This window comes from Zootoca vivipara, chromosome 9 (assembly GCF_963506605.1).
Source record: "Zootoca vivipara chromosome 9, rZooViv1.1, whole genome shotgun sequence".
NCBI lineage: Eukaryota > Metazoa > Chordata > Lepidosauria > Squamata > Lacertidae > Zootoca > Zootoca vivipara.
In genome coordinates, this window is record NC_083284.1 from 35902546 (window position 1) to 35929781 (window position 27236).

Below are 27236 nucleotides of genomic sequence, written 5' to 3' on the forward strand. Positions count from 1 at the left end.
CTGGTAATATGCAAACAAATAACCATAGCAACTGCAGTAATTAAGGCCAATGGCTCAGTGAATGGAAGCTATCAAGGGGCAATTTAGCCCGCAATATCTAAATCAGCAGCTCACAGTTAAGGGTTTTAAAAGCAGACTCACTGCAGTTTGCAACCAGGAAAGGCAAGGAATTGTAACTTTTTGAAACTTTGTGGCCATGTGTTCTATTAAAATGGCGCTGCACACGTGCTTCACGGTCGTCTTGGCAACCCTCAGCAACCCGGCAAAGGGAAAAACATTCAGCAGTTCGCTCTAAGCGTTAAACTCTGCGACGCTAGCAAGCCGAGGGAAAATAGCAACAGCGATTAGAACTGGCTATCAAAGGAACGGACAGCGAACGAGGGGGGTGGGGTGGACGACTTTACCAGGATAGCAACAAAGTAACCCTCTGCAACACTCCCAAAGCCAAAGCTACTGAAGCAATAGGCTGCTAATTAAACAAAAGGCAACTAAATAGGTCGTGCTGCTTTGGCTTCTTTTGCGAAATTAAAGCAGAGGTGAATTAAGCACATGTAGCAGCGAGCTGATACAAAACAAACACGCACACACTAGTCAAGGGGATGTCGAGGGGTTTGTTTTTGTTTTTGTCTCTGTTTTAAAGGTAGCTCACAAGGAGGGGTTTTTTCAGAGGCAGAGAGAAATACAAAGGGCTAAATGAAACACCAAGCAGAGATGCAAACCCCGCAAACATACGATACCCTACAGCAGCTGCTTCTCACAAGATCCGTCGGGATGCCGAAGGAGAAGATCCGATGAGAAGATCCGATGTGGTGCAGGGGCGAAAAGGGGCGATCTGGAGCCTGCCGCGCTAATTTAAAGACCTGTTAGCTCCGCCCCCCCAGCTGGTCCTATTGGCCAGCCCTGAGCGCGGCAGGTAAAGGTGGAGCAGGGGGGCGGGACCCGCCCCCTGCTCACTGCGTAGAGCGGGTCCCGCCCGCAAATTCCCCCCTCTCTGAAGAGGAGGGATCTTAGCAGTCAATTCGGATGCAAGAAAGGTTCTTTAGTGGGGGGAGTTGCAGATACAAAGAAATCTGTTATTTTCCTTTGGGAGGATGGCAACAGGGGTAGGCGTCCCAAAGTAGTAACCGTATTAGGAAGGTTTGGCTGTAAGGTCGGCATATTCATTCCGCTAGAGGAGATGGAAGTTAGATCAGCATGGACAGGATCTCTAGTAGAATTGTCATTTGGAATTTGGATAATTTTGTTTATACGGCCCATCGGGTCTTCAATCAGATCCGCTGTCGTATCTTGTACTAAAGGAGTACCTTCCAATAGAGGCTGAGGTTGCCGGGGGTCTGCTGTAGGATCAGATATTTGTTGTTGTTGTTTAGTCGTTTGGTTGTGTCCGACTCTTCGTGACCCCATGGACCATAGCACGCCAGGCACTCCTGTCTTCCACTGCCTCCCGCAGTTTGGTCATGGATCAAACTGCGGGAGGCAGTTTGATCATGGATCAATGCCTTGTCGTGGCGAAGGGGCTTGAATAACTCAGAGAAGCTATGAGCTATGCCATGCAGGGCCACCCAAGATGGACAGGTCATAGTGGAGAGTTTTGACTAAACGTGATCCACCTGGAGAAGGAACTGGCAAGCCACTCCAGTATCCCTGCCAAGAAAACTCCATGGACAAAGACAACAGGATCAGATATTATGAAGAGGTTTCTTTGGAGTCTCATTTGCTGGTTGGGTGTTGTTCTATCTGGAGAGGGTGAGGATTCTAAGGCCGGCATAGATGAATGTGTCGAGCCGGAATTTAGCTCTTGCTGAGGGGCCAAGACTTTGTCCTTCGCTGACTCCGTCAGGGTGAGCGGGTCAAAATTTATTAAGGCAGATGTTGAGGGGCCGTCATGCAGGTCAGAGCATAATGTTGTTGTTGCCCGGCATGATAGAGCCTGCTGAAGACATTTGGATTTAGGCACGGGGCTAAATTGAAGGAGGTCCTGTGCTTCTGTCGAGCAAGATGGAATTAGCTTATTTTTGGCCTTTGCTTTATCATGGGCATGTAAGAGCTGCGATTTAAGCGCATCGAGTCTTTGAATTGTTTCTGCTTGTTCACTCAAAAGAAGTTCGCCAAAAGAAATGATGAGCGCGCTTTCGTCCAAGGAGGTTTGCAGGATGTCAGGTACAGGTGAAGGTTCATTAAGTGGGCAAGGGGGTGCTGAAATTAGATGGGGAAGTTGTATAGCAGCATCTTTATCTGGTGTGTCAGAGCGGTCTGTACTTTGAGGCGTGCTGTCGGCTGCTCTGCATAATAAGGGCTTAATCAAGTTGTCCATAAACACCCTCGTTGGGATGATATCAGCCTTAATCAGGTCCTTTTTCCAACGTGCAATCATAGAAGGGACCTTTGGGGAATGAAAAGCTAGGATCACCCTGAGGGAACCGTCCTGCTGTAGCAGGGGCAGCACCGCATGTATGTCTATTTGCTGGTTCTTGATCTTTAGGATTTTACTGAGGCACTCTTTAGCCCCTTCTAAGTTGAGCCATTTTGCTGAATTAGCCCAGATAAAAAGGCAGATTTTCTTAGGTTGCAGGACTAGTGCTTGTTTGTTAAGTTGAGGATTAAGGTGATATTTGTGTTCCCCCCCCCTCCGATTTGACTGAGAGGGGGTGGAGAGCTGGAGACTTTTTAACAAGTGGTGAGTTTTGGAATGTTTTTGATCCAAATGTTTGTAACTCAGGTTTATCCACTTTCTGTTGGAGATTTGATAATTGGAGAGATATCTCGTCCATTTTTTTGAAAATATTGTGAAGAGTCCGAATAACCAAGTGTAGTTGTTCGCATCTAGGGCAATCCATTAGGTCAGGGGCCGTTTCTCCATTCAGAGGGGTTTGGTTCCCTTTACATGGAGAGTTCAGATGGATCGTTGATTTGGGGGAACACTGGGCCATCACTGTAGGGTCTTCAAGGTCATCTAGAGGGAGGAAGCGATTGTAGGTTTCCACCTCGGCATGGTGGTCTACTTGGCCACACCCTCTTTTCCCCAGGTGTCGGTCAGTCCTTTTTAATTTTGGTTTTGGGAGCGACAAAGGTTCTTCAAGTTCTCTCAAACGTTTCCCATGACCCATAGCTAGCAAGGGTTAAAAAACCAATTCCTTAAAATAATAATTAAAAACCATCAAAGGGAGGAACCGTGGAACTGTGGCTTACAATGAGTTTATCAATATGACTTTGAAATAGAAAGGTAACAAATGAGGCAATCTTTCACAGCTTGCTGGAACAGTAGCCTCCTGAATTCACAGCCTCCCCTCAGTCCCCGTAAACTTTCCTTCTAAAAGCGTGTTTAATTGCTCAAAAAGCTAAAACGGCGACGTCAATCCACAATTTTTATCAGTGGGGACGTCGTCAGCAAGAAAATATATAAAATGCTGCGTGTGGAAATTCTCGCCGAGATGAAATACTAACGACGTCTTCTGTGGGTCTTTTACTCACAGTTACAGACTTACTAGGGAGGGGATACTTCTGCAGCCAGAGTGGGAAACACTCTTTGCTCCTCCAACTCCACCGAACTGTGTCCTCTAGCTTCCCACTTCACAGTTACGCAGCCTTCAAACCACACAAACATTGCCAAGTTCTGTTATGAAACACTATTTTTTCTAAAGCACACACAGATATACAGTGAAGCACAGATGGTTTACAAAGTAAACACTAAATTTCTAAGTGTTTTGTGGTTTGACAAAACAACCCCCTCTTAAAAAACATGTAGCAGGAGACAAATGCCAGAGGGCTAGCTATGGGCCCACCCACACTTCCATTTGTCCCATAATTTCAAGTGAGTCAAGTCACAGAGCCAAGAGGTGTCCCCCCCCCCCTGTCCTGCCACTTTCCCCAGGAAAAACCCACTGTTTACTACTGAATTGGAACTAATGGCATTCCATTGAAAACTTGATTGACTTTGTTCTGATTCAGCGATAAACAGCAGGTTTTCCCCGGAGAAAACCCTGGGACAAAAAACCAAAGCAAAGCAAAACATTATCGGACCTATGACTTGAAATTCCCCTGAAATCATGGGACAAGTGAAAGTGTGGTTGGTCTGTGTGCCAGTCTTGTTTCAGGAACTCTTTCTTGCTGCATTGACTCAGAGAGTCTTATGGCACCTACTGTATACACACTGTATTAAAGCACAAATAATTATGGGCACTGTAGTTTACCCCTCAGAGTTGCAGACCTCAGCAAGCTAAAGTGCCCACAATCCTACAAGGGTAAGAAAGTGCTTCAGATGTCTAAGTATAGTGTGCACCAAGTGGTTGACTGTGGCATAACCTTAAAAGTACTTTGACCAGCTGCCTGTCTGAACTGGTGTTCATTGGGGGGGGGGCTTCACACCGGGACTCTACCTAGAGCCGGCCCTGCTTCAGATACACTGAAAAACAATCACCAGGCCCTTATATATAGGCCCCACCCTCTCAATATGTATAAGGGTCTGGTGACTTGTGTTTCAGTGTATCTCATACCAATGACAAACTCATACCAATGACAAAGCTCATACCAATGACAAACTCAGTTGGTCTCTAAGGTGCTACTGGAAGGAATTTTTTAATTTTGTTTCCTCTTTTTCCTTTAGGGACACGAGGGCGGGACAGAAAGAAAAAAGTCTTGTGGGCACTTTAGACTTATTGTGGCCTCAAGAGTAGCTCCGCCCCGCGCCCTTTCGGAACCGTCTTCTCTCTCACGCAACGTGGGTTGTGTCGTAGTGTCACCAGAAAGGCGATAAGACCGCTTGTTTCAGCACAGCGCCAAAGCGCCCGTCTCTATGTGTGTTTATTTGTGTGAGAGAGGGAGGGAGAGAGCCGCTTCTCCTCAGCCGCGCCCGAGGACCCCGCCAAACATTGCGCACTCGGGGACTCCCGCGTGACGCGCGGGCTTCTCCGCCCCTGCCTCTCCACAGAACTGCCACCTTGGCTCTCCAGAGGCATAACTTTTCCCCCTCCCCTTGCGGGGAGCCGCTGAGATCCGCTGCGGACCGAGGGAGGGAAGGAGGGACTGCCGCCCAGCCCTTGCCCTTGCCCTGCCCTTTCCTTCCCCTTTATATGCAGCGCTGAACGGCCCGCGCGTCTCGGGGACACGCGCTTCGTGGGACTTCCAGAAGCCGGGACCCTTGGGCGCGCCAGCTGTTCTCAGGTACCCGCTTCGCTCCCCCTCCCTTGCCTCCTGTCATTTGCCCCGCCGGAGTTTTCTCGGCTTTCCAGACCCAGCTCCTCCGCAGGGCGAAGAGGAGACGGACCAAGCCGCGGCGCTCTGACGGGTCACTCGCCGCGAATGCCCCGCTCGACTCCGGTGGCGTGCTTTTATTTTGATGCAAGCGAAAGTAAAAAACGGGCGACTGAGAGGAGGGCGCCTGTCACCTGAGGCGAAAATGAAAACACATGAACCCGGGAAACTCTCGGCTCAGCAGCCCAGGCGCCTTTTTCCTATTCTTGCGCTTGGAGTTACCGAATCCGCGCCTCGCTCGGGTACAAATAGGGAAGACGTCTTCTTCGGACGTCCCCGCTGGTCTCGCTGCCTCGTCTCTAACTCGCCCCTGACGCGCAGCGAAAGATGGTTCTGCCTTCGTCTCTTGCATTTATTAACTACGCAATACGTTTCTAAAACTGGGTGTTTTAAGTTAGACTCCCCATAACTTTCCCCCACTTTCCTGTAAAGCTATTTAACCCCATGAAGATTCTGCCTTTCATATATACAAGCGAAAGCTACAAGTAACTATGGGTGGGCCAGACAGCCATGCCCTCTTCCAGCACACTCCCTTCCATCCCATTCTTCCTGGACCCTGTTCCATTCTTTCTCCCTCCCGTTTTTCTCTGTTCTTTACAACAGTCACCAGGGGAGTGGGTGGGTAGTGTATAAGCAAGAGAAGGCAGTGGCTCTCTTGTCCACCCTACCTGGGCCTGTGTGCTAGCTGTTAAGCACAGGTGGCCCTCTCTTGTCTGTTTGCTCTTGTAGGAACAAACTCATAGAGTACACCATGAAGGTGTAACCCCACCCATCTTAACAGATGGTAATGCATTACTTCTGTTTACCTCTTTCTGCCTTTGTGTAACCACAGCAATCTATATTGACCATTAGCCAATATAAATTTTTAGCAGCTGCATGAGGGAAATCAACATGGATGCTTCCAGATAAGCTCTGTTCAGTGGAGGCTTGTCCATTAGGACAGGTGGGGCATTGCCCACTTTAATAATTAGGTTTGTACAATTACTGTGCTCATGTTAAGGGCCGGCTCACATGTGAGGCAGACTGAAGCAACTGCTTCAGGAGACAGAATCTCACAGGATGGCACCCCATGGGCTGCCGCCAGGGTTGCGTGGTAGCAGCTTCTGGTGAGAACTTGCAGAATTCTTGTGAGATCTCATGAGAGTTCTATGAGATCTTACCAGAAGTTGCTGCTAGACAACCCCTGTAAGTGAGGCTTCGGTGGAGTGGAGACAACTTCTCATTTCATTCCAGGCTGTGAAATGGGATGAGCCACCCCTGCTCATTTTATTTATTTAAAAACCTATTTCCAACTTCCCCAAATTAATGCTTTCTTTCCTTTTAGCTCTTACCTTGAGTTCGTCACGTGATTTAGGGTTGGCATTGGGGGAGAGCAGAGCTCTTTTGTGTTTAATACGGTAGCTGTGGGGCAGGCATAAATAATTATGCAGAAAGAAGCATTTGGATGAACTTGAACTGAACATAGGTCCATTATTTTTAATAGGTTTACTCTGAGTAAAGTTTAGTTGAATCCCACCCTTGGCTGAGAGTAAAGACGACACCCTTTTATGCATGTAGTTGTGGTGTGAACACCTCTTTATTGAGAAACAGATTGGTTCTAGTCAATTCCCCTTTAATGTCTTACAACTGTACTTGTAATACAACCAGTAGTTTATTTTCATTTGGATATGTGGCTATACAGAATTAGAGCAGAATAGTATAAACCACTTCTACCATTTCTCAGGGATTTCTTTCACTACAGCTCGTTAACGTTCACTTTTTACCAGTGGGGGAAGCAGCCATTCAGTGCTAGTAATTTTCCAGCTTTGGCACTGTAGATAATTGTTAAACTATTAAATTGTAGATTGTGATTTATAATGTCCATATTGGCAACAATCTCTAAGCATTCACTCTGTTCTGTCACTGGAAACGTACCCTAATCTCTTGCAGCATAAAATACAGTACAATGACTTGTAATGACACACATATCTTATTACCTGCTGGTAATAAGCTATCAACAAGGATGACAGTTTAATTATATAGTACATCTCCTGCTGGCAAATGACTAGCTCCCAAATATTTTTGCTGCTCTTCACCATTTTTTAAAAGAAAATGTGACTCAAAACTCTGGGTGCCTTAAATTGAATTTTTACTTAATATGTTGATGATGGGTAACACTAGTTTCAAACCACTTCACTGGTGTTTTTATTTATTCAAAATATTTATATACTGCATTTTATTAAAACATCTCAAGGCAGTTTACACACACACACACACACACGTCTAACAATGTTAATAGGCAGTACAGAATTTAATTTAAAATGTTATGACAACTGGTTAGCATGGTCTTAGTTGTATACCGTAAGCACCAGTAGGTGCTTAGGGAGGTTAGAGGTGAAAGTTACAGTAGTATTCTTTTACCTCTCCCAACTTAGTTTCTCGGCTGTTATTCCTATGTGGTGTCAGAGTAGAGATGATCCATAATGTTCTGACAGTCTCACAAAACAGAAAGTAGGGCACAGGTTTCCATTCAAGGCATTCTAGGAATTCCCAGTTCCTGCAGTCAGTGTTTATTAACATTGTTACAGTAACAGACAGAGGAGAGCCCTGGAACTGAGAGAGCCTGTAGGAAGAAGGTGCAACTTCTACAGAAAAGAAGAGTTGTGTGAAAAAAGACAGGAGAGGCCTGGAACTGAGAGAGCCTATAAGAATCCGCAAGGGTGAGTCCAGTCCGTCCCTATCCTCTTTGATTGTAGACAGTGCCACCCTATCCCCAGTCTGCTTCCAAGTTCTGCCCACAGCAGAATTTGATTTCCACCACCCTGAAGCCTAGCCACTTAGGATAAGCAGATCCCAAATGTTTCCCCAGACTCTGGCCTTGACCAGCAGGTACAGGAAAACTTAGTATACTCTTTTTTTGTGTATATCATGGCCTCATCAGTAGAGAATCCTCTCAAGGAAACTCACTGAAGTTGAGATGAAATAGCTTAAAACAGTTAAAGAATAGTTAGATGACCACTTGCCACTTTACTGCAATACAGGTGACTCACTATTTGCATGGGGGTTGTATTCCTGCCCACCCCTCCCGCATGTCCGCAGAGCATGGCCTTCCAGGTCCATGACAATGAGCACGTGCACTTTCACTGTCTGTAAAATCTGTTCCAGCAAGCAAGCAAGCAAGCAAGCAAGCAAGCAAGCAAGCAAGCAAGCAAGCAAGCAAGCAAGCGGAGAGTCAGTTTCTCACTTCATCACAACACCTGTATGCTGACATCCAGCACTATGGATATGGGGAGATGAGTAAGGGACTAATTCAAGACAGATTGGTAGTAGGCTATCAACATTTAACGTAAGAAGTCCCTATGGCCATATGATGGCAACATGCTGTTTTCTACTTTTCTGTTCATGGTGGGGGTGATGGAATGTCTGGGAGAGTTTTTTTTGGGGGGGGGTTCTAGCTTTGTAACTGCTTTTTAACTTGGACAGTACAATTTTTAGGGAAGTAAAAAGGACAAAGTCACAAGATATGGGAGATGGGTGCTAGCAGCCTCTTGGTAGCTTTTTCTGACCATTGCAGCGTAGTGTTTATGGGTGATTAGTAAGGAGCATTAAGAAGTAACAGAAAGGTTGAAAGTTTACGCTCTTCCCCATTCGAGCTGGGTTAAAAAGGTTTCTGGGGAGACAAAAATTATGCTGTGCTTGCTTCTAGCTAATTTCTGAGGCCAAAGTTAAAGTCTGATGTATGTAGAAAAATGAAATCTCTTGCTAATGCCTGGTGTATGAGACAAAATGAAATGTCTTTTGTTTTCTTCTTTTCATGTTCCTATCACAGTAAAGGTATTAATAACCACCTGTTTTATTGTAAGTAGAAAATATAAATATAAACAAAATATGACAACCATAGAATATTAACTGGCAGATGTTTTAAAGAAGAATTACCTTTATTTTATTGATAAGCTTAGATTTAATTTGCCTTCTTTTAAATTGGGGACTACTACTAGTGATTAATGATCCTTAAGCAAAAAGAACCAGAAAGATAAATCAGTTCCTTGTGTGGGAGCTTTAATCTATTGGACACTGGCAAAATAAGAAATGCTCCGTTGCTGGCAAAGCAAAATGCCCTATTATGATTTATGCACCTGTTATGGCTTGTGGCTTTTTTTTTTACCTTGGGAACCTTGTGAGTTTGGTAACAGCTCTATTTGAAATTGTACACTGAGCAAAATCAGAGAATTGGGATAACTGAATTTTCTTTAGAGACTTTTTTTAAAAAATAAAAAAGTAAAAGCACATTGCTGTATTTAAAATATTAAATTAATATGATAACCAAATTTGCTGAGGAAGATTCAAGCACACATCAAATATACACATGCATTAGAATGTGTGGTTAAAATGTCCAAAGCCTGTAAGATTTAATTGGGTCCTGGTTCAGTTGTACTCATGTATCCTGTTTCAAAATGTATTTATTTGGAAGTAAGTCTAATTAATTTAGTAGAGCTTGCTTCTCAGTAAGCATCCTTAAGACTTTTGTGTATATATGAGATCCTTAAGAATTTGAAAAATGAGATAATGTCTTTGGTAGGCATTTTACCTGGTTTGTGTAGAACAAACTGCGAGTATAGATACAGCAATAGGAAACAAACGAACAAACAAAAACACTGTTTCTTCTTCACTAATAAAGAACAGTAAAGATTAAAAAGCTTGAACAGAGAATACCCTGCAATTGCAGAGATCTTCAGATTTGCTGCAATGTGACCTGTCACTTTGCTTATGGCACTCTGTGAACTTATTTCATTGTAGAATCTTCAATGGTGTCACATAATTTTTGGTATGAGCACTGGGATCCGATTTATAGCCTGGCAAGAGAACAATAACAACAGCAAAATTCCAGATGTCTAGAAAACTTCAAATTCATTGATTTCCTAGTTAAAATGATTTGAGAGGCTACCTGTGATTTTAAATGACTGTTCAGATTTCCCCTCCATTTCTGTTTCCTTTCCCTGTTATGTCAGATGTCTTCTTATATTGTTTGCAGCTTTTAACATTCTTTTTAGAACGCAAATAGACATGGTCTGTATTTATTTCTGTTCCATGCTTTCTTTTAAGGCACTTTATAAACAAAAATGCCACCTCTTTTTTAGTTAAAAAGTCCCCCAGATCAGACTTCCTGTTTCCTGCCGAGGGAAATGGCTGCCACCCATGAGATCGGACCCCCAGTAGTGTCAGAAATCCAGGGCTAATATGAGGGTAATTAGCTTTGTCGACCCCCCCCCCAGGGTAGGGGGGCTTAGCCGCCCACAGGTCGTCCGTTATCAGCCTCTCGTAACAAGATGCGTGGGCTGGGACGCTGGGTGTTGCATGGCACAAACTGGGAACTCTCCGGGGTCAATCTCTTGAGTGGGGAATACCCGTTTTCTAAAAATTAAAAAGATTTGACAAAAATCTTTCTGGGCGGAAAGAGATAAAAGGAAAATCTGCTAAACTACACAGTCACTGGAGGTCAGGCTTTGGACTTCAAAAAGACTCCCATCTTGGTGTTTCAACTAATGTGGTGAGCGGCTGCCATATTTTTTGTATTTGTTATATCAGCTATTTCATAATTAGGTGAATCTTACCAAGAAAGAATTAATTACCTAAAGGAAACGCTGGAGGGGTAAAATTAATTGGATGTATGGCATCACAGTCCTCGGCGGAGAGTCCTAATTAAAATTGGCAGAATAAGATCAGATATGAAAATGGCTTGGGCTGAGGAGGAAAGATGGCGCTGGTAGCTGCTGTGACGCAGCAAGAAAAAGGAAAACAAGGAACCTCCTTTATCTGAGGGAGGCCAGAGATACTTTATAATTTGAACTACAAAAGGGATGTACTTTACAAAAGATGCATGTGCTCGCAGGGAATATTTTATATATGGTTTGAAAAGAGAGTGACGGTGAATTCTGGATGCCTACTAGCTCTCCAGGGCCCGGGAGAGCGAGCGTGGTTATTTTTTTGGAGATCCTGGGAACAATATTTATATAATTTATTGACTGTCAAGTACACCCCACGGTATAGAACTTGAAACATCAACTTGTTATGAGAGATCAAAGTCAACATGGCATCATTAATTTCAACCTTGGACAGAAGCCCAGAGCCTTCCAGAGCAAGAAATGGTCGAGAAAGGAGCAGCTATTGAAAGAGGACTGTTTCTAAATAATAAGACTGAGAACAATATGGAATAAAAAATTGCCTCCTACATGATTATAGAAATATGGAATCGTCAAACAAAACAAAGCAGAGAGTCGCAAACCAGAGACTGATTGACTGACAGATGCGGGAAGAAAGCAGAAAATAAATGAAGGACTGTAGCTCTTGGAATTCAGAACACGGGAAGTCACCCTTTGAAATTATTTAATTCAGACTTTATAATTGGCTGTATTGGTGTGTGTGTGTGTGTTTTAATGTGGCAAGATTTGGTTTGATTTGTTATAAATATGAATGTTTTTATTGGAAAAGGAATAAAAATTATTTACAAAAAAGTCCCCAGATCAGATCATCTGCTTTAATTAATGAATTAAGAATGATTTCCATTCAATATCATGAATAAGTCAAACTTTTTCACAATATGGAATGAATATGAGATACTTCCCCCATAGCAATACTTATAATACAGGAAGTGAACGTCTATGGACCACTGCAGTACCTCCCCACTAGCCCTTGACTGATGTTGCACCAAGTGGAGAGAGCTGAGTCAAATCTGGCCATGTCAGGTTGGCCCATTTGTTCATGATCAAATAATGAATCACCATGGTTCTATCAAAAACCAACATGGAATTCAGCAGCAGAACCAGCAGATTGTTGGGGGCACTGGGGTAGAGCACTGATAAGTACCACAAATAAGAGGGAGCTCAGTGGGTGATATTAGGCACTAGCTCCTATCACCACTCCTTCAGAATCTCCCCCTACTATGGCTGCCCCTCCCCTTAATCACTGAGATAGGCCATCCATCCTACAACATTCCTCCAATCTCTGTCTCTTGAGGCACATTTTGTACATAGAACACCCTGCTAAAATAGTTCATACATAGAATTTATCATCAATGCATGACAGCCAGAACTCACAGCACAGGACCTGCCATAAATACACCTACCACCCATCTGAGCAAATTATATGGTATACAGTGTTCCACCTTATCTCTCACCTGGGGCATAAAACCATCGCTTCTCTACACCTGCCTCAAACCCAGAGGCAGGAGTGCCAACTTGGCCCCATGACCGTGGGTGCCTGGGGCCGTGGGTGCCATGCAGCGTTCATGGCCCTGGCACCAAAATTTGTGGGTGCCCAACCCCTTCATAGGGAATTTTGTGGGTGCTCGGGCCCCAGGGAGTTGGCACCTATGCCCAGAGGATATAAACTTTCAAAGACACCCCAGTCTCTCACAGTACAGAACCAAAAAGCACAAAGCCTATGTATTTCATGCATTCTCTCATCTCAGTTTGTGCTATAATTCAGTAAACAAATATCAAATGTTCATTGTTCATTTTGCTGTTCATCTCATTGTTCATCTTGCTGAAGATAAAACTAAATGCCTGAAAAGGTCATCAAATACTTATATGACAGATAAATTATTTCTACCTATTAGCAGCTAACGTATTTTGTTTTGGATACTTGCATGACTAAATCACCAAGTACAATTGACATCAATGACTTTTAGCAGCATACTGAGAGTTGCTAAACTGTCTTATTCTTTTATTTTCATTTTGAGCATGATTGATTGAAGTGGCACATAATCTTGCCGCTTAAAAATGATTGTTGCCAGCATTTATTTTTAATTAATGCATGTCACCAGAATGGAACATAGATTTATGGTTGTGCAATGCTGATCACACATGCGTACTCATCTTCCAAGTGTTCCCCCCCTTCACATCTTCATTTTTTCACATTTGTTCTTATAACACTCCATATAAACCTGCACAAATCCTTTGCTCATTCCGAAAGGGTGGGGAGGACTCAGATGGGAGAAGTGTTACAACTTGCTGAACATTTGCTCACCAACAAAGGGAAATGACTTACAAATGCCTGAGGTTTTATGGCTGTCCTTAGAAAACGATGCATAATTTATGTGCCACATAAATATTGTAATTCCTTCATTTAAATGTCCTAATAACTTAAAGCACTGCATAATGAGGGCAAAACCTACCATTTAGTATCAAACTGGTACTTTTAAGTAGCATGGATATCCATACCTTCAAATATTCCTTTCTAGAATACACCCCTTCTTTCCTAGGATGTTTTGGTTTTCACAACATGGTAAGCCAAACTATGAGACCATGCAAATGTACAGGCTCCCAGAAAGAAGCTTGCTGCCTCGTTCCTTTTCCTAGCCTTTTTATTTCTTCTGCACTGTGCCGAGCTAAGGTTTGGCTTTGCATGTTGAAATATACTCGGGAGTCCTGTAGTGATTTCGTACTCTTTATTGCAGCTTGTAAAACAGTGAATGAAACTTTTCCCAAAGCGTCTGCTATATATACATTATTTACACAATGGGCCCTGACTGGCTAATTTCCGGCTGCTCCTGTAGGCCAATCAGGTTGCGGATTCACTTCCTCCAGAAGCCTGATTGGCTGCTCCTGCAGGCCAATCAGGTTGCTGATTCACTTCACCCAGGAGCCTGTTTGGCTGCTCCTGCAGGCCAATCAGGTCGCTGATTCACTTCCATCTGGAGCTGGATTGGGTGGCTCCTGCAGACCAATCGGACTGCTGCATTCTGGATCCTATTGTTCTAGGATTCAGCTCAGTAGACACATGCTATCTGAACCTGGGCTTGTGATTTAATTGAAACTGAATCCTAAAAATACAGTAGTGTTCTGTGTTCCAAGTTCTCAAGTCCAGGACGTGGGAAGATGGCTTGTTCTGGACAGGGTTGCACTCCCTTGGAAGGTAGCAGGTTTGCAGGTTTATGATACTCCTGGATCCAACATTGTCACTTGAGGCCTAGGTGGCCTTGCTGCCTAGGAGTGCCTGCTCCCAGTTTCAATTGGTTTGCCTGTTGTGGCCATTTTGGGGCAGTGATGACTTGACTACAGTACTCTGCGCTCTTGGAACTTTCAGATTGGATTACTGAAATGTGCTCTGTGTGATGCTGCCCTTGAATACAACTTGGAAATTTCAACTGGTTCAAAATGCAGTGGCTGAGACTGCCTTTGGAACTCTCATGACACATTTCTAAAACAGCTGCATTGGCTTCTTTGAAGACAATATCAATTCATGACTGCCAATGCTTCCCTTCGTCCTAAATGCCTCTTTCCCATATGTATTGTTATGCGCATCCCAAAACTCAAATGATGAGGTTTCGAGGATGCAGTACATACTCAGGTTTTGTTTCCTTTGAATGAGCTCACTTTGTAAAATATATGTTTATTTACAAATATACAGCTAGAGCGTAATATGGAGGTGCACCATGAAACTACTACAATAGTTAGTCCAAAATCCATTTTTCTTCTATAAGATTGTATTCCAGATGTTGTTGGACTACGAGTCCCACCACCCCTGATGCTGTGGTTGATGGGAATTAGAGTTCAATAGCATCAGGAGGAGTCATGTTGGCTATCTATTGGTTTACGGAGAAGCAAGAACCTTATGAGTCTTTCCGAGCCCAACTCAGTGCTCCATGTGTCTTCCCTATCCCTGTCTAAAATTGCAGCATCTTCATAAACAGATGGATGGAATAATCTCCCACAGGGCAGAGGAAGGTAGGAGAAAAAAAAGGCATGTCCTTGTCCAATAGTCTTGCCGTTTCCTCATTATTCAAGGAAATATGGTCTCACTACAATTGATGCCTCTGGCAAACTATAACCTCATTTTACTTAACTAAACAAACTAAGTGTGCCTGGACAAAACTTGCCTTACAGGTTTCAGGCCCATCAACCCTATTTCTTGGAACCAAGAACTACACAGTTGAAATCTACTCTAAGCAGTGTTAGAAACTGAGATATGAAAGCTAGGAGCTAAATGGCAACTTAAACCTAGGTTATGGGCACAACAATGGAATGTTTAGGCGTGTGTTGTTGTTTTTAAATAACAAGAATACAAAGCTGAAAAATGAATGAACTGCAGCTAAAATATTATGTTCATTTTTCACATGGTCTAGTCCTTCTCCTGCCCACCCCCCTAATATTCTTAAGAGGGTCTCTTCTCCAGCCTTCAGAGACTAGGTGGAAGTGTGGAGGCAGAAAAAGGCCTTCCTTTCCTTCCCCTCTGCAGTTTTAATCTGAAATCGTAGGTGCAGTACTGTGCTTAGAAACTGCTTGCATTAATGAAATTCCCTGTCACAAAATGCACCTAGAAAAATGTGAGTTTCAAAAAACTGACTCTAAAAGATAATCCAACCTAACATCCAAATCCAAAACCTAGTTATTTGTTGTAGTTGCTGGTCTGCATTGGTTGCTGTGTTTATAGTTTTATAAACTTGGTTGTTCTTGTTTTGGTTTTACAGCACCTGCCCTGTGATTCCTTGTTGATGAAGGGCAGGTTAAAAATTTGAATTAACTAACAGTATGTTGGGTCCATGCATTTATTTATAGAAGGTACCCCTAATTCTTCTCATCCTTTTTTGCCAGGCTAACTGGACTCCTTCTTGTCACCATTTTTTTTTTAAAAAAACATTCTTCTAAAACATTCATGATTTATAGTAATTAAAAGTATTCAGGATGCACCAAAGTGAATGAGGTATTTCTTTTTCTTTTTGGCTGGAATAACTCTTCTCTGTTGATTCTGAATTTTATAATTCTTTGTGCTGTTTGTTCCAACAATTTTTTTTCAAATAGTCCCCACAAAATCTCATATCTGATTGGTTTATTTATGTGTTTAATTAACTGAAAGATTTCTAGGCCTCATTTCAAACAAAAGGTTTCACAGAACTCAGCTGCATTAGTAAAGAAAAAATGATATGAATGTGCTATAAACCAACACCAGATGGCGCCAGAGAGCAGGAAATTTTTATATGCAATTTTCCATAGGTTCCCCCCCCCCTTTTTGTTAAAATGATCCAATTTCTGATTTATTTATACTGGTTTCTCCCTGTGTGTAGATCCACCCTTAGTGTATCACACAAACAATATATACCAACAAAGAAACCACAATACAGTTTTAAACCAAATAAAAGCAAACACTTCATTACCACTAGTAGACAGCACCTACTAAGAACATAGCTGTCAAGTTTTCCCTTTTCTCATGAGGAAGCCTATTCAGCATAAGGGAATTTCCCTTAAAAAGGGAGAACTTGACAGCTATGACTAAGAGTAATCTGACTTAATATGCATGGCCCATACCAAAAAGCAAAACACATCCACAGACAGGCCATTAAAGGCAACAGTAAAAAAAAAAGTAGGCCTTTAAAACCCATGTAAAGATTTTGTGGGATGGAGCGTGCTGAATTCAAGGAATTCAGACCCATAACTGTGGGGCTACCGCCAAGAAATAGTGTGAATCCTCAGTCTGCTAGACAAAAAAAAAGACATTGATGATTTCAAACTAAGATCTTATTTACCTACCCATCTTCCATTTCTAGCTTCAGTTAATCATTGCTGCTCTGTTCTCCTTCTGCCAGTGTGGTATTGTGCTTACCGGTAACTATTTGTTTTCGCTTTCTTCTTTTTCTTTGCATTTATCTAAATCTAACCTCATTTCCCCCCTTTCCCCCCACCTATCCATTGTCCTTTAATGGTCATGGGTGCTGAAAGTTGTACAGTACTTACTGTTGATGAAGACATAGACCATGGTGACTCCAAGAGCTCACTAGTTATTTTAGACAGGCAGTAACACGGAGGCACATAATTTCCTAAATAACGCAGCAGTGGGAGCTAGAATCTCAAAGCAGTACAAGGTTTATTGATTTTTTTAAAAAGTGTCTTTGGAGGCATATTACAGTAAAGATTGAAAGCTAAAAATCCGAGTCCATGCTGAGCAAGGATGTGAATGGAAAGAGTTGTGCTTTGGTGTAGCCAAGAGAGAGGCTATTACTGACCGTGGTCAGAATAGAAGATGAAAGAAAACTGATAAAAGAAAGACACTGAAGAAATGCCTAGCAGAGGTAATAAAGGCATTTTCCAGGGGAAAAAGTCTGCTTTCCCTTCCATTTTTCTCCTACCTGCTACATTTCCCCATCTCCCAACAAATCTCATAAACCTTGGCAATAAAGACAATGTGTCTGGCTCTCAAGTAGGATGTTCCCCACTCAACTCTTAAGACAAGCAATACTTTAGATTCCGCTTATTTGTTTGATTCTTCAAATCACTGAAACCTGAAACCTGGACACATGATTTGTCACACAAATGTTGGCAAACAAATACCAATAAATATATTTTCAGCCAAAGAACAAAGGTTGATATGTTATTCTCCAGTTCTGCAATTTTCTCTGCCATTGGTAGCCAGTCAGCATCAATTAATTGGGCCATATTTTGGAAGGATTAGGCTGTCTTCATTTCTTCTTACCATGCCTTGGAGCATAAAGTGCTAACAACTAAAATTAGTCTGGTTGTCATTTCCTGAGATTCTTGGCCCAGGCATTTTTAACTGCCATATTTCTGGTTCATCAGCCAGATAAATGAAGTTTGCCACGTGGATGGTATTCAATTTGCAGCAAAAACATCCAGTCTCTCTCATCTCAAACGTAACTGAAGTAGGAACAGAATTAATCACAATTTAAACTGACTAGTAAAGGGCCATGTTCAAGCCCCAGATAATACTGTGTTGTAAATGAGGCTAATGGGGGAAATCTGTGCTGCCAAATTTGCGTTCCGTTTGAAAAAGCTCCAGGTTTGCCTCCAAGACATTGTCTACAAACTGCTTTAGTTCAGCTCTCCAGGCTTGTTCCCTTTCACACATTACATGGTGACAAAACCGGGTTTGCCGCATACAGTTGACAGCGAAAGGTAGCCATCTGCATTGCCTGCATTTCCAGACATGTCTACTGTATTCGCTGTAGATACACCTACCCACCGACCTTTATATGTGACGAGATTGGAACCAGGTCTTAAGCTTGATCACTTTCCCCTCTTCTCTGTGTCATTTGTCATGTGTACAAGGTAGCATCTGAACCAAGGACGCCACAATTATTTGAATACATAGTGTTCCTCACACTGCAGCAAAGACCCTAATAGCCTTTTTTAAGCTAAGCAAAGACAGGCATCATGTATCAGTAGTTGTTTTTGTTTTTTTAATTGATTTGCAGACTGGTGAATTTTCTCCTAAACCATTTATAATAAACCTGATTGCTTGAGAAATACTGGCCTGTAGTATTTTTTTTGTCTTAGTTGTATTTGTGCAACTGAGTACATGGCAGAAATATTTTAGCGAGGCATTTTATTGCTCAGTGTTTTGCCATACAGACTATATAACTATAGACTGAAATATATAGACTGAATTTATAAATAGTTTGCATTTCCATACATTGTGGATGATGTTGATGCTCTGCTATTTGTCTAAATGACTGCTATTGCTATTAACAGCTATGCGTGCTTATTAATTAAAGAGAAACTGCGCGCGTATAATTTATGTTGGTTCCACTTTGTGACTGTTCAAACACACAATTTTTCTTTACTGGAGCTCATGATGAAGGACCTACTTTTTTGGCATACAAAAGCATCTGGAATGATATTCCAGTAACAAATCAATTGCAAATAAAACGACGTACAGATAGGTTGACCTCATTGCTTACATTAACCCATAGGATCTTAAAAACAATTTCTGCAATCTCACAGAAGCATCAAAGGCAATTTACAAATGACAACAGTTCCTGTTGCATAAGAATGAAGTTATTCCTCAACGTCACTTATTGGGAAATTGGGAATTGACTATGGAGATATGTAGGAAATCCATTATCAAAAAAAGGGGGTGGAGTGGTGCTTGTGGTACTTTAAAGTCTTCTCTGGTAACATGTGCCATGAGCATTTGAAAGTAACCCACTGCTTCATTTATATCCCTGGAATAGGCCAGCCAATGGGCAGTTGGTATGTATATGTGCAAAATTCAAAGATTGTCAACACCTGTTGCATTCTATATCAGTTTTTCCCCCTACAGACTGATTCAGAGTGACCTGGTAGTTGCAGAGAGAGGGGAGGGGTTAATGTTGTCCCATTGTCATGGACAGACCACTTTTTGGCGAGGCTTTGACAGACAGTGGCAGGTGAAGACCTGCATGTGTGGGGGCCCAGCTAGGATAGCCTGCCCCCACAGAGTGATGGAATCTGAAGGATTCCTGGATGCCCTGGGGGATTTTCCAGTTGGTATAGCGATGATCCTTTTGAGTCCCTGGTCCTGCTGTACAACAAAACAATGGAGAGAGCCATTGACATGATTGTTCCCAAGTGCCCTCTCAGTCACTGCAGAACCTGATCTGCTCCCTGGTTGTCTTTGGGTGATGATGCAGACTGATGGATGGCTGGAATGCAGGTGACAAAAATCTCATAGTGGATGAGTACATGGTAGAGTGCATAATTGCATGTATCAGGTGGCAGCTGCAAATAAATGTGTGCCAAAGGCAGCTGTCTGGCTGTGCTCTTTAGGCTGGGCAGTAGGCTGGTTGAAGGTTCAGAAATTGGAACAACAGACCCTTCAGACGTGTGCTGTGACAAATTTACAAAGCACTTTGAGGATAGTTATTCAATTTGTTCTTAACCTTGGAATTGCTGTTGTTGCAGATATTAGAGAGGTGTCCACAGCACTGCCTGGTCATTTTAGCTGGGATTTGGAATTAGACAATGCTTGCAGGGGTCTGACTGACTATTTGGTCTTTCGACCTTTGCCCGTCATGACTTGTAACAGCAAGCCAGGAAGGTCTGATTTGGTGGGACAACAGGTTCTGAATCCTTCACTGGAGAGGTGTACCGTGTTTCCCCTTTTTTAAGACACCGTCTTATAACTTTTTTCCCTCAAAAAAACACACAGTGGCTTATTTTCAGGGGGTGTCTTTTTTTAAAAAAAGTGCTGGTACAACTGGGACCCACTGGCTCAGGACGCTCAGTGCTCTCTTTTGCGCGCTGCTGGGCGCGTTGTTGGCGCTGCCAGTTCCGAGCGCCTGCAGGGTGGGGTGGGGGTGGCAGTGCTTTAAACCCCCAACCCTTTAGAAAGCAATGGAAGTTATGGACCATAACAATCCTTAAGAGGCGCAGGTCTTAAAAAAACCCTGGTATCACCCTTGAAGCACAGCCTTCCAAAGTCAGGGGGGAAGAGGTCTGTTTAGACAAAGGAAAGGATCGGGGGTGATTCTGCGCCCTGGGACCCACAGAACTACTTTAAAAATCCCAACCTGGGGGGGGGGGTCAAATAGTGAAGCCCCATAGCCCTGTAGCAACAGAAGGCACATTCTGAAGCACCCGAGCTGTTCGGTTCCATAAAAAATCCAGGAATTGTAAAATTAACAACAATAATGGGGGGCACTCTATCCAAAGAGTTAAGAAGGAATGGGAAAGTGTTGAGTTATATATGGAAAAATATGGAAAGGAAAGTTAGTTAAAGATAAAAAATAAATAATTATCGCAAGGGAAAAAATAACATCATAAAGGGTAATAATATTAAATATAAAATAGACAACACAACAGAAAAAGCAAGTATATGACTAAATGAGATCGCACAGGAGTGAGGGAAGTGGGGAGAGATGGAGGGGGGTAAGGAATGGAAGGAGGCAATGGTTGGAGGAGGGTATAGGGGGATGAATTAAAGGAAAATTAAGACTGAGAGGCGCATGGTTTTTGTTTTTTAAAGATGCAAAGGCTTGCAATCAGCCAAAGTATAGAGCCCAACTTCCAGGAGACTGCGATCTACTTGCGGATTTATAAACTGGAGGTGATCTACCCCCGTTTTATTGGTGTTCAGGTCAGAGTTGTTTTTAGAGAGAGGAAATATCCCATTTTTGAGGTTAAAGTAAAAGTTCCTGACCTTTTTTTTATAATGAGGAAATGCTGCTAAAACTCCGTTCTTCATTCCACGAAGGGGAGAGGGGGCGGGGCCGGGTGCTCAAAGACAAAAGAAATGGAAAAGGAGATAGCGATCAACTGCAGCCTCCTGCAGCCGCCGGGAGAGGCAGGGGCTGCAGCCGAGTGCTGCTTCGCAAACAAACGGGGGAAAGTGCTTAGAACCCAGAGAATCCAGCTGAAAAACACGAAGCAGCAACAGCAATTGCACACACACCATCCCAAGCCAGCACAGTAACCAAGTCTCAAAAGCAAGAAAGGACTCAGCAAACACTGCTGCGGCCGGCGTTGCTGCTGCTGACTCGGGGAGCTCAGTGCTCTCTTCCGCACAGCGCCTATCACTATGGCTTATTTTCGGGGTACGGTTTATATTTCTCAAATGCTTAGAAATGCTGCTATGGCTTATTTTATGACTACGCCTTAAAAAGGGGGAAACACGGTATAATCCCCACCATGGCACATTTCCTCCTCAACATTCTGTTGCTGGGCATGATGAATGAGTGGGGAGATTGCTGTGCAATGTAAGGGTGTACCTAGATGAAGCTGTTTATCTAGACCCATTTGAAGATTTTGGCGCTGATAGTGGGCGGTTCCTGTGTCCAGGAATTGAGAAGATGTCCTGCATTAGATGGGCTTGCACTCCACCTGTAGAACCCAGTTTGTAGTGTGCAGTTACTCCTGGAACGAACACTGCCATTGTGTCACGGTCCGGTCGGCGGGCGTCAGGACCAGAGGCAAGATGGTGGTGAAGAAGCAGGGTCGAGGAGCAAGGCAGAGGCAAAGGTCCACGGGGCACGAAGCAAGGCGAAGGCGAAGCAAGGGTCCAAGGAGCAAGGAGCAAGGCGAAGGGTCCAGGAACAAGAAGCAAGGCGGCAGCAAGGCAAGGGTCCAAGGAGCAGGAGGCCAGATGCAACCAGGCAGGGATAGCGTTGCTGTGGCAAAGAGCTGAAGGGAAATGCTGGGCTTTTATCCCTCCCAGCTCCTGCCACCAGCTGCAGTGAGATCTCAAGTGGCCTCACCTGGGTGACTACTCCTTGCCTCTCCAACACAAGCTGAGGACTTCACCTGTGTGGCCGCGCTTTGCTTCTCCAGCACAAGCTGAGGCATGCCCCAGTTCTGCAAGGCCCCAGAGCCTGACTCCTGCCCATACTCCTGACACATTGGAAGCCCTGGTGCCAGTGGTGGTGGGTAATGCTGATTTCCAGCTCTGACTGGTTTACCAGCTATATCCCTCCCAGGACTGAGAACTGAGCAGTAAGATGTGGAGGGGAAGAGTGAATAGCGAGGAGGTTGTATGCAAGTATGCATGCCTTGTGTGGTGTTGTGTGCATTTGTGTGCGAGAGAGAAGTAGCAAGTGGACCTATTGGCAGGTGTTTTGGCCCCATCCACCACTGGCAAGTGTCCCCTGAAAGATTAGCCACAAGGGATGCTTGAGCTGAAAATGTTTTCTCACCCAAGATACAAAATATCTTTGTTGGAACAATAATGATGAATTAATTGAATATATATACCTCCTTTTATTTTATCTCTAGACATATTTTCAATAAGTGAATCACAGGCTCCTTAATGGACAGCACCATCATAATTGCCTTTATTCTATTCTCTTGACCAAATGAGTTTCCTAATGATTAAGAGAAATATGTGCAAGGCACATTGTACAACCTATATGTGTACTAATCACTCTTCTTTCTGAATTATGTCTTTCAGAAAACACACTTGATAATGTTTGCCTTCAGTAGCAAATGTATGTCATTATGAGCAATTATTTCCAGAGTTCTTTAATTAATGATCCTGCAGTTACCATCTTCGTACTTTGGTAATTATAGTTTGAAATAGTAATAATGATATTGTTATTTACTCGTATGTTACCAGAGAGATTTAAAATGCTTAATGTTTCAATATTTCCAGTTAGAAGAAGTGAGGCGCAGGGACACTGTGACACTTTCCATACAACTAGTCAAACAGCACTCCATCAGCATTTTAGCCTTTATGCAATATTACTTTTCAGAGAAAATAGAATTAAATATTGCCTTTATCATTGGGTGAGTAAGGAAGCAGCCCTGCTGTAGACAATCTGGTGTTTTGTTTAGAAATAAAGCAAACAATGAAAAAGAACAGAACAACATACTCATAGCTCTGTGGTAAAACAGCTGCTTTTTCATGTAGAATATTCCAGCCTCAGTCCCTGGCATCTCAAGGTAGAGCTGTGAATGTTCACTGGAGATCCACTGCCAGTTTTCATAGACCATGCTGTCTTAGACGGACCAATGTTTGAATTAGAATCATAGAGTTGAAAGAGACCACAAGGGCCATCCAGTCAAACCCCCAATTGGAAGTTGCCAATTAGTATAAGGCAACTTCATATGTCCTTTCATTGCTGTGGTTATAGGCAGTGCTGTTTTTCTAGAAAAAGAGGTGCCAGAACTCACCATGAATACCTCTTATTGTTAGTCAAAATACACCCAGTAGGGGACCCAGACCTTCCTAGAATGTCTCCACATTCCAAGTAGGAATTATAGCAATGCTGCATGTGCCATCTGGAGGTTAAACATATTGCAGTTTTAGTACTGGAAAATGCAACATCCCAGCAACAAAAGGGGATCTTTAAGATAATATATGCAAACTAGAATAAAACACACACTGACAAGGCAGTTCACAAAAGTGCCCTGTGTCCTTGAAGTAGTCTGTATTCCATAGACCAGATAAGTGATCCCAGGCTCAAGCATAATTTGAGTAGTCAGTGCATGTACAGTACAGTACACAAATTCTGTACCTTCTCCTAGCACTTCCTTACTCTTTAAACGTTAAATGTTAGATTATTGTGAAATGCTTAAGAAGAAAGTAACTCTTGAAACATCGCAGGGGGATTTGATTTCTCTCTCTCTCTTTGTCCTTTCTGCCACAAGTTCTGAACCTTGTACTGCGTCAGTTCATTCTGTATTGGTTTCAGAATGAGTCTGTAGTTCACTAGTGAGGTTTAAATACAAGCATTTACTGTTTTAAAACCTTTACAATCAAGTCGTCAAGCCAGATATTTCCTGTGAATGGTGCCTTTTGCTATTTATGTTGCCATGTCACAATAACCCTCTTCAGGTGTTAACATAGCAATCTTATTCAACACAGGAGTGGAGGCGCATGGGAGTCAGGGCATACCAAGTAACCCTGCCCCAAGCTTTTGCATGGACAGTGTGACCAAATGCAGTGTTGGAGCCTTTGCAAGTACAGCTGTAGAGTGAAAGCTTCCACGTGACTCAGAAGCAGATCATAAAGAGTTCTGGTTTGTGTAGAAGTCTTTCTGTGTATTGCTGTACATGTGAAGACTGCCTCACTAAAGATGGTTGCACTATTTCTTCAGAGGGTTGGGGCTGGGTTACTTTACTTAGTGTGTTTCTGCTCCCGTGTTCAATAACAGTAGAGGGTTAACACTTTAGGAGGGCTAATGATGTGCATAGTATATGCCTATTTATCATATAACTGACTTCAGCATTTATTGTTATGACAGCACCCTTGCTTTCTTTCAACCAAGTTCATGTGTACTAAAAAAAGAGCATAAATATCAAATATGGAAAGCAGTGAGCACAGATTTGGAACTCATCTTTCCTAAGGTAAGCTCACAAAATAGATGTAAAGTAACAGTATTCAAAACAGAAATATAAATTGGGAGTGGTGAACCTGCGGGCCTAATCTGGCCCACTAAGCCACTGCAGGTTAGCCCACCAGCCCCTGGCAAAAATCACGCACTCCATCACAGTGCTGAGCTGATGACACAGCCAAGTGCTGCAATTGAAAAATCACCCTATTGCCATGCTGGGCTGAGAAAGAGGTGATTTAAATAAGTGTGTGGGTTTGTGTGTGCTGTTTGTGTGACAAATGTTTATGTGTGGATGCTAACACGAGTCTAAATGTATTGCCCTCTCCTGTGGAGGTTAAAGAAATCAAAGCCATGATCATGAACAGAAGGGAATAAAAAAAATTTGCCAGTAGGAAAAAGACCTGAGGACATTTCATTTTGTTTGTTTCAACATGATTTTTAAACACATGCATATAAAGGCCATAAGAGAGCAAGACACCACTCTTACTTTTAAAACCTATTTTAAAAATTTTCAAAACGCAAAATTCTAACACAGTTTTGAAGTATATGAATAATTCTATGAAAACTAGGGTGTGGATTAGATATTAAGTTGAATAAAAAAGACAAGAAATCATTGGAAAACACAAATATTGTAGTAAAATGTATGCAAACAAGGCCACAATACATTTTACAAAATGTCCATAGTGAACAGTGCGCAAATGGCTAAACTCAGTATTTTAAATGCTTCTACTTTTGACACATTCATTAAGTCAAATCTTGCAGCTTAGCTTCCTCCCTCACCCTAAATCAAAGAAATGTTATCTACATACGGTACTATTGCACTGTGTATTATACTTTCCAAAATAATTGTATAAGCATATTAAGGCTGCAATCCTATGGACACTTACCTAAGGGTAAGCTCCACTGAACAAAGTGAAATATATTTCTCAATAAAAAGGCATAGGATTGCATTCATTGTTAATCCTATGGGGTCATGTAAAACACTTTGATAATTAAAGGACTGTAAAAATTAATTGATTTGTTTTTTTTCCTTCCTCTCTTAACTGCAAGTGTTTGGTTATCAGAAAAAGATTCTTGGCAAATTTTCCAGTAACACATTTTTCAGACAATCCACTTCTGCATGATTGATTCCAACATTTCCCCTTTGTCTTCTTCAATTGTCCTATCTCTGAAGACATTTGAATCTTTAAAGCTATTTTAATTTTTTAAATGTCTACCATCTGAAATAAAGCACAAAATAACTCTTTTCCTAAAAGCATGATTCAGATATGATTCAGTTAGCACTGCAGGGCAGATATGCTGAAAGGCTGCCCACTTTCAGCTTTCTTCAGCATCCGTTTGAGAAATTGCAGATTTACGGTTAATTTTAGTGGCTGCCAAATTGCACCCATCAGATGTTAAGACCTTCCCAAAAAGCTCAGCATTTAGGTTTCCAGTGATTTCTAATTTTACCTTTTGAGCAATGACTTAGATGGGAAGAAATCTTAACAGTTTATCGTCACTCAGTTCTGAAACTGTTGCTTACAAAGCTATTACTTTTGCTTTTCAGTTTAATGCCACTTCATATACTGCAGACTTTGATGCCACTTTATATACTGCAGACTTAAAAGATTTTGTGAGTACATTTTGTAATCCAAATAGATCTCGTATAAATATGTTGTATACCACCTGCAGAAGACAAGTTCCTCGCCGTCTTGGGGGGAAAGGCAGCTTGTGGGGTGCTGCAGGGATCTGTCTTGAGCCCATTGTTCATATTTATAGATGACTAGGATGAAGGAATTGAGGGGATTCTCATCAACTTTGCAGATGACACCAGACAAGAAGTAGCCAATGCCTCGCTAAAGACAGAATTGGGATTCAAAATGCCCTTAACATCTTGATACAGTATGACTTTTCTTTTATGTTCTTATGAACAGGGGCGAAGGAAGGCTAACTGGCACCCGGTGCGGGGTGGGTGGGGGCGGGGCAAACCACCCGGCGGCACATGCATGGTGCCACTATGTGCGGCGCATGTGCAGTGCTGCTACATATGGTACACACACATGTGCCATATGTAGTGGCATTGCGCACGCACCGCTGGTGCTGCTTGATGCCGTACGGAGAGCAGTGGGATCCTCCGCTTGTGGCTGCAGCGGCGGCGGGGATCCTCTGCACGTGGCTATGGTGGCGGTTCGCGGCGCTGCGCCCAGGGGCAGCAAGGCAAGCCCCCCTTGGGGTGCCTTCTTGTCACTCCCTTCAGAGATGGCACCTGGGGTGGCTCACCCCTGCCCCCTTCCTCCGCCACTGCTTATGAGGCAACTTACTGGCCAACATCAATGATCAATGGACAATTTCACATGAAACCATTATTTCTGATACTTACTGGAAATGACTGGCAACAGAAGAACTACCCTGAAATTATTTTAGTTCTGATTCAGATTTAGCAATCCTAATGGTTTGAGGATTTATTTTTCACTATAGTGTTCCCCAC

The 27236-nt window shown here is 42.8% G+C and overlaps 1 protein-coding gene across 10 annotated transcripts in view; it reads left to right on the plus strand.

Moving 5' to 3' along the window:
- The first annotated feature begins 4766 nt into the window (after positions 1 to 4766).
- Positions 4767 to 27236, plus strand: part of LOC118084331 (copia protein) — an 86929-nt gene continuing 64459 nt past the window's right edge. For 8 of the 10 annotated variants that reach the window (XR_009558133.1, XR_009558131.1, XR_009558135.1 and 5 more), the window contains exons 1-5: positions 4767 to 5160; positions 7818 to 7949; positions 22882 to 22990; positions 24677 to 24779; positions 26316 to 26381. Coding sequence is in view for 3 of the 10 variants with exons in the window: in XM_035113753.2 (XP_034969644.1) it covers positions 22917 to 22990; positions 24677 to 24779; positions 26316 to 26381 (243 nt within the window). In the remaining 7 variants the exon portion in view is untranslated. The other 2 variants (XM_060278628.1, XM_060278627.1) reach the window with 2 other exon arrangements.